Here is a 14,833-nt window from a genome sequence, read left to right on the forward strand (position 1 = left end):
AGGAGCTCACAGTGACATTTTTCCTCTGGAGACAGCAACATTCCAAAATCGTACATTCAGCAGCTTTAACATAAACTTAAATAAATCTTTAATCATCCTCATGTCCAACTCCAGCTCTGTATTTATAAGGAATGTGATATTCAGACAACGTCAAGCACGTCCTTACTGGCACCGACTCACAGCTCCTGAGTCAGTGTTACACACACACTTCAGAACCAGTCAGCTTAGTGAAAGGATGGTGTCTCACCTGTCAGGTGTTCTTTTGAAAGAGCTCTCAGGTGTCTTAACGGTGGCCAGAGGAACACGAGTGTCGGGATTGTGAAGTATTCCGTTGCTAGGCGGAGAGTCTTTGTGACTCCGATTAGCATCGTACTCAAAAGTGCGCTTCGGTTTAGGAAGAGGGTTGACGGGAGCTCCGGGTGGGCCGGGCGGGCCGGGAGAACCTCTTGAGCAGGGGAGATCTGGGCTATCGGACATAAAAGAGGCCACGCTGAACCTCTGTCTGAACTTTAAGAGTTTTTCTGAGCCGGAGTACGAGGCATCTGGCTCAGTGGCGACAGAACAGATGCTGCTCCGCTTGCTGTCGCACGTGCTGTCCAAGTCCTCATGACGTGATGAAATGGTGAAAGATTTCTGCCGCTGCTTTTCCAAGCCGTAACAGTTGCTCAGGTACCTCGGAGGAGCAGACGGACTTTCTTTCAAAGCCTGCTCGATCTTCTGTATCCGGTTCAGCACGGCGGACGTTTCTTTACGAGTGCGGATAAACGTCTTCTGTCCTTCTCTCTTCTGGAAGCGTCTGTTGCACTCTCGATCCAAGGTTCCGTCCTCTTCCTCTGTCTCCGGGTAGGAACACTCAGAAAATGCGGTGCTCATCCTGCGCACGGACTTGAAGTCGAAGGCTTTTTCGCTACAAGGAGAGGACAAGAGGCTGGGGCAGCCTTCACTCCCACCGCCAGGCCTCTTGTCAAAGCACAGACTCATCCTAGGAAGAGCCACGTTCCGACACTCCCATTCCGAGATCTTCTTCCGGATCGTGGCAGACGAGGTCCTGGTACCGTTACGGCTGAGAGACAGCGTGCGCTTGTGGCCGTATTTGGCCGAGGCGGAGGTTAAAGAAAGCGTACTCCAGCTGAGAGGTCCAGAAGAGACCGTATCTCCTCCGGGAGGTCCGGCTTTCAGCTGGTTCTCCTTCTGCGCCTGGTCTTCTCCACTGGACGGCTTGTAGATGCTGAGCTTGTTATCCAGACAGCCGATGCTCTTGGCCTTGGTGAGTCTACTGTGGGTCTCGGTGGAAAGCGAGCAGCCGCTCCGCAGTCTAGCTGTTTTCTGACTCCAGTTCCTCTGAGACCGGACTGTTGTGTCAGCTTTGGTGTATCTGCTCTGCCGACCGGCGTCTTCTGTCTCGCTGAACTGAGCGCAACACGGTTCTTTTACAGCAGAAAGAATAGGTGGTGGAGACCCAGACTGGCACCTATAACAAGAACACAAAAGCAGAAAGCAGTCAGAAACTCTACCACTGCAATTAGCTTAGCATTGTGCTTGACCTGTGAAGGGACAAATCACTTAGAATCTCCATGTGGGAAAAAAATGTTCTGTGAGTTAATCTGTACAAGAATCAAGGAACAGAAAAGTAAAGATGAAACTCTAAAACCTGAACACATGTTTCAAATAATACGCAGCATTTGCTTTGTCAAATGATCAGCGGAAAGTACCACAGCAATCTGACATAATTTTGGCAAAGTGAACTCTGTCGACGTCCGGCCAAAACAAACACGTCTCAATAAAACGTCTGTGTGAGTTTTTTTTCCATATAATTAAAATAATTTGGAGTGAATTTTATTCAGACCTCACGCAAAAAAAACACAGAAAACTCAAACAATGAGGCACCTACCCTCACTCAGAGGTTCCTCTTTAGCGTCTTGGACAGATGACCTGACTGCTACATCCTCATTATCACTCCCACTGCTCATGACGCAGACGCGACTCACGACCCAGTGCCGGAGTTAAGGACGGTGCTCACCTCATTCCAGCTAAACGCATTTCAAATAAAACGCAAAGGCTTTGCTCATCAAATTCCAGGAACTGGGACTTGACTCGACCCGTACCTGAGTGAAACTGAGAGAGCCAGATCTGATGTCTCAGCAGCAGTTAGAATAACGAGAGAGTAAGCTGGAAGGAGGCCAGGAGCATGATAATGCCTGCAGGTTGGGGCAGACTGCTAAACACCTCACCATCACCACCCTTCCTCAAGAGGGAGAAGAAATGCTACAGCAGCTGAAATGCTGCAGTGAAACTCGCAACACCACACGGTGTGAAACATTCACACGAAATACATCACTCCTACATCGTCACCATGTATGAGAGATGATGAAATTGACAGAGTGCTTCATGAGCATGGTGTGTGCTAAAACCTCCAGTAATGCAGCTCAGCCTCTGCAGTGCATCAGATACCACAGACATACCTCAACCCTTCCTGTTTTTTATAGGGTGCCAATATTTTTGTCCTAATTAAATGACTACTCTTATTTGCGTTTCTTCAGGTTGAATCAGTGTGATAGTGAATTAAATATGTGATTTAAATGTGGAACTCGTCTATAATTCTTGTTATTAGTAAGTCCCAGGAAACACTAACTAAATGTTTTTATGAGCAACTTATTTCTTGTAAACACTCCAAAGATTTCTGAATAAATTGCCGGTTTAATAAAAACACGGCCCAGTGTGTAAATAGCTGTAAATGTTGACATACTGTCAGCTTCATCATTAACGATTGTGCTGCTGTGTTGATTTCACAACAAGGGCGGATCGTTTCGAGGGGGTTTTTTTGCGGTTGATGAAATCAGCATGAATCATCTGTGTGACGTTATTGGTTTAGAGAAGGTGTGTGTACACGGTTCATTTCAGGGCAGAGGTCAAATCATTTTAAAGATCATCAGGACTGTGAAGTGAACTGAAGAATATTCTGATGTTCCTGAGCTGATATGAGAATCCTCTAACACAGAGCTGAGGCTTAAATTAGAGCGAAAATCCTACCCATACATCATATACACCCTGAAATACATCACAAAATAAGTCTGAGTGACCACCAGCCAATCAGGAGAGAGACTCTGATACTATAATATACTTGGAAAAAACGATTGCCAATCAAGAAACTAGATATTCTTTATTTCTCTGATTTGGTGGGAAGTTAGTGAGTGATATCAAAGCCATATTTGGACTGGATTAGTTTATCAGGGGGTGTCTGTAAATAAAACAGTTTTTACCCATTTCCTCAGGGATAAGATAAAACTTTATTAATCATGAAGGGAATTTCTCTGTCTTTTGCCAGAGACTGCTCTACATAAGAAAAATAAATGTAAATGAAAAATAAATCTACTTATACAATTGTATATATACTGCACATGATATTATATTGAAGTATTATTTAATTACTAATTATTTAAAGTGTTATTATTGTGGAATTTTGATACAGTGGTCAGTGTTCATTTGGTCTGCTCTGCTCCTTACTGAAAGGGGAGGAGTTATAGAGTTTGATTGACACTGGTAGGAAAGACCTCCTGTGGCGTTCTGTGGCTAAATGTGCTCTGGTAGGACAGCACAGGACATCAGGACAGTACAGAACAGAGAGGTTTCAAGCAGATTATATTTTGTATAGACCCATTTTCTGTTCGTAAACATTGTGATGTTTTTTGTGGGCGGAGCGATTTACTAGTGGTAGTTATCAAGTTTGATAGGATGACCTCCGGTTGAGTGACCCAACATCTACACCTATCTGATAGAAAAACCGAGCGCTTCTGGCAGCTGTAGAAAGGGAGAGGACACAAACAGTTTTCTTTGTTTAGGCTCCAGTCGTTAGCTACCAGTTAGCTAACGTACACGCTAAAAAGTATTACATGAGATATCATTGAACTTGTTCCCCAGTTTCTGATGAGGTGGACATGCATGAGAAATATTTAGACTCGTAACCACACCATAAACCATACCAATGACAAACACTAGTTTCTTTAACCTTATCTGATATGAAGTGTGCGCTGCAAACATCAGCATTTTTGATGATAGTTTTTGTCCAGTCTGCCTGTTTTATGGAGTTTGACCACAGCTGTCATGGGTTTTTTTGTCCAGCAGTGGCAGCAGGTATGTGATAACATTTCAGATTAGAGCCTGTACTCCGTCGATTCTGTCACACAACAAGATGACATTTGTGTTTATTGTGTAGCTGGACTCTGTACTGGTTTGTATTGGCCGCCTCTAGTTTTCCCTTTATTTTGCCTCCAGCTAGCGCTGTGATGTAATCGTGATGTAGACGCTAAAAGGGTCTATAAACCTGATGTTTAAGTCATATGGTCATATGATCACTGCCTGTGATACAACCATGTGATTATAACAGTGTGCATATGATGTTTTAGATCTGTAGCTATAGTTATAATAACTCCTTTAATCAACCTGTGAGATCTTGCTGTAATGAATGATTTCATTTTCTTTCTTCTCCACTTTATGGTGCAGTGCTTCTTCTTCCATCATCCACGTTTCATCTGAAGTGTTTCAAGTCTGAGGAGGAGCTCTGACACACATGCTACAAGACTAAACATAGCAAGTAGCAGCAGTTAAAGATCTTTTTTTCCCCAACATGAGGAGACATCTGCATGTAATTCAGCCTGTAACCTTCTGCAAGGAGGAAGGAGAAAAACAGCGACATGGCCGATCCGAGCGGAAATAAAATCACAGAGTAGCTCCTGTAAAATCCCATCTACATAAACCCCATGTACATATAATCCTGTCCAAACACAGGGTAAGATGCTGATCAGGAGATTTGTCCTAGTTATTGGATTTATAGCGTTACCCTGTCATAACGTGGCTGAGATAAAAACATGACTTTTTTTTTTTTATTTTAAAATGTGCTTTATCAGGAGATTTTTATTAAAAAAAAAAAAAGCATGCAGTTGAAGCTTTCCGATTATATCCTGAGTTTTATTGTTCTTAATGACCAGCTATAACAACGTGCACTCGACTGCTTGTTTTGTTCCACATCAATAAGACGGATGAAGAGGATTGCTGACAGAGCAGATATCCCAGTAAAGTCTCATACTGGCATCCAGTCCAGATTCGACCACAAAAACCTCTGGAAATACTGTGCGTTCTATCGCAGGAGATCTCCTCTAAATGGCATTAAAGCTTCACCAACACATCAATCTCAAATCCATATTTATATTTCAAATTTAATCAGCTGTGGGACACGACTGGGGCTCAGCTCCAACATCAGAATTTCCATGACAATGTTCAGCCTGCGCTGCGTTACACAGAGGGATTCGTTTAAAGGCAGAGTCACCGAACCCCACACTGAGTTCATATCTGCAACGTGATCAGAGCCAGAAATAACAAGCCCTGCTCCGAGGGAAGTTCTCCAGGGCTCGAGAAGCTCAGCTGCCCGGCCACACGCGTCTGGAGTCGCGTGTCACGGCTCATCCGGCTCTTCCCGGGGTTCGAGGGGAACGCTAACCACAGGCACATGTCCCGTCTGAGCACCAGGAGAAAGTGCGGCACTGTGCTAACACATCAAAAGACACACGTCAAATGTAGAGCTAATGGTCCATGACTCGATTCAGAGGCCACAAAAATGTTCTAGTCGTTAAATTCCCTGTGGAAAAAAACACAAAGAGCATACCTGTGATATTTATGTTACCTTACAGCTGACTATTTTCCTTTTAGTTCCTTTTTTTCCTTTCCTTTCCTTTTCCAGCAGTGCTCTGTTTTATTTTATGAAGTCACACAGAATAACAGTGAGAGTGTGAGAGATTTTATGGAAATGCTGTACTCAAAAATGTCACCCTATTAGCCCTGTTCAGATGGGATTAGTTTGCCACATGGAGTGTCATGTACTCTAATTATCTGTGGGATTTTATTGGGAGTCCGTCCCGTCAGTCAGACTGTGTGTTAACACAATGTCTCTAAAGAGAGCAGCAGAAATAAGTGCAGGTAATATTTCCCCTGTCTGAAGTGACCTGAGGGTAAAGCCTGTGTTCTGCCCCGAGTGAAAAGAGCTTCAGTGTTTATTCTTCAGGATAAAGACGCTGCAGGAAACGCTCGCTCTTTCTCTTTTCTCTCAAAACCAACAGTTTAAAAGGCAGAACAATGAAGTGGAGACAAGGTGTAAATGGGGTCAGAGGAGAGGAGCTTACAGGGCTTTTAGGGCAGTTACTATGTTCCTAACACAGGTATGCACTACTCACCTACTAATGTTAAAGTGTGACCACGCCCCCCACACCTTATAATAAACATCAGAACAGTGTGTAATAACAGGAGGTGTGTGTAGTGCACATGGATACACACATCACTTATCGTGCAGGACTCTATCAGAATCCATCACGCTACTGAACACACACACACACACACACACGCGTACAGAACAGTAATTCCATCAGAAAGAAGAACAGAAGTATTCAGTAGTTGAGGTTATGACAATCATTTCATTAACATTAACATGTTTATCCTTATTAAATATTTAGTGAATAGAGCAGTATTAAAAATTACTACTTTATTCATTTTATTAATAATTCTATTTTTATATATTTTAATATCAGTGCTGTGTGTTTTGTCTAGTTTTATCTGCTGCTCATGTCTTTAATAAAACACTGTTGTAGAGTCGCATCAGGATCCGAGAGCAAGCAGCTCCACACAGATATCGTGGATCCTTCTGTCTGTATGATTCTGATAATTAAAGAGCAATAAAATATAAAGTGCTGGATTTTAAAAACAGCTTTTAAACTTTATTCAATCTTCAGAAAAAGATGAGAAAGGAGTCCACATCTACTGTACGCCCCTCAGCTACAGCCAGAAACTGTCTCAACGTGTTCTCAACTGAATCACGGTCACTGTGTGTGTGTGTGTGTGTGTGTGTGTGTGTGTGTGTGTGTGTGTGTGTGTGTGGTGTGTAAGTGAAGAGTGTGTATTTAAACAGGTGCTGATTCCACAACAAAAGAGATGACGATGTTTTTCTCCCAGAACATGAAGACTAATTTAACAGAGTTTAAAGTTAAAGTGTTCTGAGGATTTAATACTGAAATGACAAACATCACACATGAGTTACACACTGAGCAGAGTTACACACACTGAGCAGAGTTACACACACTGAGCAGAGTTACACACTGAGCAGAGTTACACACACTGAGCAGAGTTACACACTGAGCAGAGTTACACACACTGAGCAGAGTTACACACTGAGCAGAGTTACACACACTGAGCAGAGTTACACACACTGAGCAGAGTTACACACACTGAGCAGAGTTACACACTGAGCAGAGTTACACACACTGAGCAGAGTTACACACTGAGCAGAGTTACACACACTGAGCAGAGTTACACACTGAGCAGAGTTACACACACTGAGCAGAGTTACACACTGAGCAGAGTTACACACACTGAGCAGAGTTACACACACTGAGCAGAGTTACACACTGAGCAGAGTTACACACACTGAGCAGAGTTACACACACTGAGCAGAGTTACACACACTGAGCAGAGTTACACACACTGAGCAGAGTTACACACTGAGCAGAGTTACACACACTGAGCAGAGTTACACACACTGAGCAGAGTTACACACACTGAGCAGAGTTACACACTGAGCAGAGTTACACACACTGAGCAGAGTTACACACTGAGCAGAGTTACACACACTGAGCAGAGTTACACACTGAGCAGAGTTACACACACTGAGCAGAGTTACACACACTGAGCAGAGTTACACACTGAGCAGAGTTACACACACTGAGCAGAGTTACACACACTGAGCAGAGTTACACACACTGAGCAGAGTTACACACACTGAGCAGAGTTACACACTGAGCAGAGTTACACACACTGAGCAGAGTTACACACTGAGCAGAGTTACACACACTGAGCAGAGTTACACACTGAGCAGAGTTACACACTGAGCAGAGTTACACACACTGAGCAGAGTTACACACACTGAGCAGAGTTACACACTGAGCAGAGTTACACACTGAGCAGAGTTACACACTGAGCAGAGTTACACACACTGAGCAGAGTTACACACTGAGCAGAGTTACACACACTGAGCAGAGTTACACACTGAGCAGAGTTACACACTGAGCAGAGTTACACACACTGAGCAGAGTTACACACACTGAGCAGAGTTACACACTGAGCAGAGTTACACACACTGAGCAGAGTTACACACTGAGCAGAGTTACACACTGAGCAGAGTTACACACACTGAGCAGAGTTACACACTGAGCAGAGTTACACACACTGAGCAGAGTTACACACTGAGCAGAGTTACACACTGAGCAGAGTTACACACACTGAGCAGAGTTACACACACTGAGCAGAGTTACACACACTGAGCAGAGTTACACACACTGAGCAGAGTTACACACACTGAGCAGAGTTACACACACTGAGCAGAGTTACACACACTGAGCAGAGTTACACACACTGAGCAGAGTTACACACTGAGCAGAGTTACACACACTGAGCAGAGTTACACACACTGAGCAGAGTTACACACTGAGCAGAGTTACACACACTGAGCAGAGTTACACACACTGAGCAGAGTTACACACACTGAGCAGAGTTACACACTGAGCAGAGTTACACACACTGAGCAGAGTTACACACACTGAGCAGAGTTACACACACTGAGCAGAGTTACACACACTGAGCAGAGTTACACACTGAGCAGAGTTACACACACTGAGCAGAGTTACACACTGAGCAGAGTTACACACACTGAGCAGAGTTACACACACTGAGCAGAGTTACACACACTGAGCAGAGTTGCACACTGAGCAGAGTTACACACTGAGCAGAGTTACACACACTGAGCAGAGTTACACACACTGAGCAGAGTTACACACACTGAGCAGAGTTACACACAAACAGGCGTATCTGCTCCTTCATGCCACATTTTCACACTTTTTCAGATATTTCTCAGGTGTAAAGGTGAGTGTTTGTGGTTAAGGTGGCTGTGGTCTAGAGCCTTGTGTAAAACCTCAGAGGTGTGAACTACACACAGGTGATTTTAATAATCTGAACAGAGCAGACTCTATTTCCTGAGGATTCTTAATATTTATTATTTACTGCCAGTGTGTACATAAGGACTGTACTATAATGTAAATGCTGATGGAAATATATATATATAATTTTACATTTTATATTTTGTGTGTGCTGTATCTTGTAAATGACTAAGCTTCTGTGACACAAGAATTTCCCTTATGGGATCAGTAAAGTAAATCAATCAATCAATCAATCAATCAATCAATCAATCAATCAATCAATCAATCAATCTATCTATCTATCTATTAGGGATGCCACAATACTCAATATAATATTGAAGCGTTCAGTACGACCACGGTTCAGTACACGTATGTCAACCACGTTTTTTTTCGTTTTTTCCTTTAAATAATAATAACCATGCATTTTATTACTCTCTGAACTGCCTGTTTGTGTTTGCCTGTACTGTATGTCTATGTGCTGAGACAGACACGCCTCCCCACAAGTAAATATCCAATCAGTGAGCGCTAAAGTTAGGGGCGGTCTAATCTAACCCTGGAGAGTGGTGAAGTGAGACAGAAATACAAGGAAGCAGCTCCGTCTCTCAGATCTGTGGTGTGGGGACATTTCGGATTTGTTGTGGACTATGATGCCAATTAAACAAAAACGCTAAACAAAAAGATGACTGTGTTTAAGCGCTGTTCTACACGAGTTACCTACTCAGATGGAAATACTTCCAACATGACCACACATCTGCAGCTCCATCACCCAGAGACATCACTGTGTGGAAGCAGGATGGCAGAGCAGGTAACACAGGCATCCAAAAACAACAGTCCCCTATCTGATTCCTTCCAGCATTCAGACACAACTGGTTCAGAGAGACAAAAAATAATTATAATATAATAATTGCTAAAGATCTGCAGCCGTTTTCTGTGATCGGTGATGTGGGCTTTCGGCAACTTATAAAAAGTGCTCGAACCGCGTTACACACTACCGACACGGACTTTGTTCCCGACCTCTACGAAAAAAATCGAAACCGAATCTGCTAAAGCACAAAGTCTTGCTCTAATACCAGATATTTGGACCTCGCGGGTAACAGAGTTATCTCACTGTGACTGTTCATTACATAGAGGATTGGGAAAAAAGAGCGCCGTCTAAACCCGTCTCCTGTAATAAAGTCATACAAGCGCTAATTTTTATCTCTCACTATTTTCAGTACTCTATGAATGTGTACAAGTTGATTTTTGCATTTAAGTAAAATAAAGAGAATTGCAACTAAAACCAGTTTTTTTCTTCTCAACATACTTACTGTTCCCGTCACCTAAACAAAGAATAATGGGGAAAAACCTTTAATTTGCCAAGCCACCCGAACCGAACCCAAAACCGTGGTTAAAAAAACGCGGTACGTATTGTTGCATCCCTACTATCTATCTGTCTGTCTGTCTGTCTGTCTGGAGCTCACAAAATACCTCACCAGGTCAAAACTGACACAAGTTCATAAAGCTGATCGCTTTTTCAATGCGACACTCCCCCACCCCCACCCCCCACCCCCGGGGGGAACTGTGGCATGGCTGACCCTGCGCTCTGACCCACAGTGCTGTAATGTATACGTGACAATAACAAAGGCTGCTTCTTCTTCTTAAATAAATAAATAAAAAGGACAAGCCCTATACCACCTTCAGTGTTGGCTGTGACACTCACCTATCAGGAATCTCCTGAGGGTTTTTAGCCCCTCCTGCTTTGGGCGTGGCCTTCGAGTTTTTGTTGGCTGTCATCTCCTCCCCCGCTCCACTCACCCTGACAAACAGAACAAAAGAAGGATAGTAGATGGTTTGAAATAGGCCTTTAAATGTAATTCCATACAGAACAGATGATATGTGTGAATAGAATACATAAAGAGTAAAATAAATCATACACAAAAAAATGTCAGGGCAAATAATGGTGTAGTGAATCACAAATCACCAACAGGTCCAGATTTTACTCACAAGGGCAGCAGAACTCACACAGCTCACGTGTGGGCAATAAAACTGAACACAAGAAAAACCTGAAGTGTTTGAGGGTCTCTGAGCAGTGCTTCGAGATAATTCATGATCAACTGAACAGAAGCACAAAGCCAGAGGGAGCCTGGGAGTCAAGTGAATCTATGAATCAATGAATCTGTGAGTCAGTGAATTTAAGTCAGTGAATCTGTGAGTCAATGAGGCAGTGGATCTGTAAGGCATTGAATCTGTAAGTCAGTGAATCTGTGAGGCAGTGAATCTGTGAGGCAGTGAATCTGTGAGGCAGTGAATCTGTGAGGCAGTGAATCTGTGAGGCAGTGACTCAGTGACTCAGTGAGGCACTGAATCTGTAAGTCAGTGAATCAATGAGGCACTGAATCTGTGAATCAGTGAATCTGTGAGTCAGTGATGCACTGAATCTGTGAATCAGTGAGGCATTGAATCTGTGAATCAGTGAGGCATTGAATCTGTGAATCAGTGAGGCACTGAATCTGTGAATCAGTGAGGCATTGAATCTGTGAATCAGTGAGGCACTGAATCTGTGAATCAGTGAGGCATTGAATCTGTGAATCAGTGAGGCATTGAATCTGTGAATCAGTGAGGCATTGAATCTGTGAATCAGTGAGGCATTGAATCTGTGAATCAGTGAGGCATTGAATCTGTGAATCAGTGAGGCATTGAATCTGTGAATCAGTGAGTCAGCATTTCTCCTGTAAGAGTTTAACTAGAGCAGCCAACATTAACAGAGCACAGCTTCTCTCTGGACTCATTAAACACAGACAGCTGCAGCTACACACCGAACCCAGCTCCTGCTTTCTGACAGACATTATTTTTACAAGCTGCAAAGAGGAGTGTTTTTCAGTGTGTTCCAGTGTTTTTCAGTGTGTTTCAGTGTTTTTCAGTGTGTTTCAGTGTTTTTCAGTGTGTTCCAGTGTTTTTCAGTGTGTTCCAGTGTTTTTCAGTGTGTTCCAGTGTGTTCCAGTGTTTTTCAGTGTGTTCCAGTGTGTTCCAGTGTTTTTCAGTGTGTTCCAGTGTTTTTCAGTGTGTTCCAGTGTTTTTCAGTGTGTTTCAGTGTGTTCCAGTGTGTTCCAGTGTTTTTCAGTGTTTTTCAGTGTGTTCCAGTGTTTTTCAGTGTTTTTCAGTGTGTTTCAGTGTGTTCCAGTGTGTTCCAGTGTTTTTCAGTGTGTTTCAGTGTGTTCCAGTGTGTTCCAGTGTGTTCCAGTGTTTTTCAGTGTGTTCCAGTGTGTTTCAGTGTGTTCCAGTGTGTTCCAGTGTTTTTCAGTGTGTTCCAGTGTTTTTCAGTGTGTTCCAGTGTTTTTCAGTGTGTTCCAGTGTTTTTCAGTGTGTTCCAGTGTTTTTCAGTGTGTTCCAGTGTTTTTCAGTGTGTTTCAGTGTGTTCCAGTGTTTTTCAGTGTGTTTCAGTGTGTTCCAGTGTTTTTCAGTGTGTTCCAGTGTTTTTCAGTGTGTTCCAGTGTTTTTCAGTGTGTTTCAGTGTGTTCCAGTGTGTTCCAGTGTTTTTCAGTGTTTTTCAGTGTGTTCCAGTGTTTTTCAGTGTTTTTCAGTGTGTTTCAGTGTGTTCCAGTGTGTTCCAGTGTTTTTCAGTGTGTTTCAGTGTGTTCCAGTGTGTTCCAGTGTGTTCCAGTGTTTTTCAGTGTGTTCCAGTGTGTTTCAGTGTGTTCCAGTGTGTTCCAGTGTTTTTCAGTGTGTTCCAGTGTTTTTCAGTGTGTTCCAGTGTTTTTCAGTGTGTTCCAGTGTTTTTCAGTGTGTTCCAGTGTTTTTCAGTGTTTTTCAGTGTGTTCCAGTGTTTTTCAGTGTGTTCCAGTGTTTTTCAGTGTGTTCCAGTGTGTTCCAGTGTTTTTCAGTGTGTTCCAGTGTGTTCCAGTGTTTTTCAGTGTGTTCCAGTGTTTTTCAGTGTGTTCCAGTGTTTTTCAGTGTGTTCCAGTGTGTTCCAGTGTTTTTCAGTCTGTTCCAGTGTTTTTCAGTGTGTTCCAGTGTGTTCCAGTGTTTTTCAGTGTGTTCCAGTGTGTTCCAGTGTGTTCCAGTGTTTTTCAGTGTGTTCCAGTGTTTTTCAGTGTGTTCCAGTGTGTTCCAGTGTTTTTCAGTGTGTTCCAGTGTGTTCCAGTGTGTTCCAGTGTGTTCCAGTGTTTTTCAGTGTGTTCCAGTGTTTTTCAGTGTGTTCCAGTGTTTTTCAGTGTGTTTCAGTGTGTTTCAGTGTGTTCCAGTGTGTTCCAGTGTTTTTCAGTGTGTTCCAGTGTTTTTCAGTGTGTTCCAGTGTTTTTCAGTGTGTTCCAGTGTGTTCCAGTGTTTTTCAGTGTGTTCCAGTGTGTTCCAGTGTTTTTCAGTGTGTTCCAGTGTTTTTCAGTGTGTTCCAGTGTTTTTCAGTGTGTTCCAGTGTGTTCCAGTGTTTTTCAGTCTGTTCCAGTGTTTTTCAGTGTGTTCCAGTGTGTTCCAGTGTTTTTCAGTGTGTTCCAGTGTGTTCCAGTGTGTTCCAGTGTTTTTCAGTGTGTTCCAGTGTGTTCCAGTGTTTTTCAGTCTGTTCCAGTGTTTTTCAGTGTGTTCCAGTGTGTTCCAGTGTTTTTCAGTGTGTTCCAGTGTGTTCCAGTGTTTTTCAGTGTGTTCCAGTGTTTTTCAGTGTGTTCCAGTGTGTTCCAGTGTTTTTCAGTGTGTTCCAGTGTGTTCCAGTGTGTTCCAGTGTGTTCCAGTGTTTTTCAGTGTGTTCCAGTGTGTTCCAGTGTTTTTCAGTGTGTTCCAGTGTGTTCCAGTGTTTTTCAGTGTGTTCCAGTGTGTTCCAGTGTTTTTCAATGTGTTCCAGTCTGTTCCAGTGTGTTTTTCAGTGTGTTCCAGCGTTTTTCAGTGTGTTCCAGTGTTTTTCTGTGTTCCAGTCTGTTTCAATGTTTTTCAATGTGTTCCAGTGTTTTTCAGTGTGTTCTAGTGTGTTTCAGTGTTTTTCAATGTGTTCCAGTGTGTTCCAGTGTGTTCCAGTGTTTTTCAGTGTGTTCCAGTGTGTTCGTGTGTTCCAGTGTTTTTCAGTGTTTTTCAGTGTGTTCCAGTGTTTTTCAGTGTGTTCCAGTGTTTTTCAGTGTGTTCCAGTGTTTTTCAGTGTGTTCCAGTGTTTTTCAGTGTGTTCCAGTGTGTTTCAGTGTGTTTCAGTGTGTTCCAGTGTTTTTCAGTGTGTTCCAGTGTTTTTCAGTGTGTTCCAGTGTTTTTCAGTGTGTTCCAGTGTTTTTCAGTGTGTTCCAGTGTTTTTCAGTGTGTTTCAGTGTGTTCCAGTGTGTTCCAGTGTTTTTCAGTGTGTTCCAGTGTTTTTCAGTGTGTTTCAGTGTGTTCCAGTGTTTTTCAGTGTGTTCCAGTGTTTTTCAGTGTGTTCCAGTGTTTTTCAGTGTGTTCCAGTGTTTTTCAGTGTGTTCCAGTGTTTTTCAGTGTGTTCCAGTGTTTTTCAGTGTGTTTCAGTGTTTTTCAGTGTTTTTCAGTGTGTTCCAGTGTTTTTCAGTGTGTTCCAGTGTGTTCCAGTGTGTTCCAGTGTGTTCCAGTGTTTTTCAGTGTGTTCCAGTGTTTTTCAGTGTGTTCCAGTGTTTTTCAGTGTGTTCCAGTGTTTTTCAGTCTGTTCCAGTGTTTTTCAGTGTGTTCCAGTGTGTTCCAGTGTTTTTCAGTGTGTTCCAGTGTGTTCCAGTGTTTTTCAGTGTGTTCCAGTGTGTTCCAGTGTGTTCCAGTGTGTTCCAGTGTTTTTCAGTGTGTTCCAGTGTTTTTCAGTGTGTTCCAGTGTTTTTCAGTGTGTTCCAGTGTTTTTCAGTCTGTTCCAGTGTTTTTCAGTGTGTTCCAGTGTG

General features: G+C 42.9%; 1 protein-coding gene across 4 annotated transcripts in view; it reads right to left on the minus strand.

Moving 5' to 3' along the window:
• dennd2b (DENN domain containing 2B) overlaps positions 1 to 14,833 on the minus strand; it is a 105,160-nt gene that overhangs the window by 35,741 nt on the left and 54,586 nt on the right. For all 4 annotated transcript variants that reach the window (XM_058400400.1, XM_058400399.1, XM_058400398.1 and 1 more), the window contains 2 exons: positions 10,711 to 10,806; positions 248 to 1,471 (listed from right to left, as the gene is read on the minus strand). In XM_058400400.1, coding sequence (XP_058256383.1) covers positions 248 to 1,471; positions 10,711 to 10,784 — 1,298 coding nt within the window. In that variant the 5' untranslated portion in view covers positions 10,785 to 10,806. The remainder of the gene's footprint in view (positions 1 to 247; positions 1,472 to 10,710; positions 10,807 to 14,833) is intronic.

This window comes from Hemibagrus wyckioides, linkage group LG10 (assembly GCF_019097595.1).
Source record: "Hemibagrus wyckioides isolate EC202008001 linkage group LG10, SWU_Hwy_1.0, whole genome shotgun sequence".
Taxonomy (NCBI): domain Eukaryota; kingdom Metazoa; phylum Chordata; class Actinopteri; order Siluriformes; family Bagridae; genus Hemibagrus; species Hemibagrus wyckioides.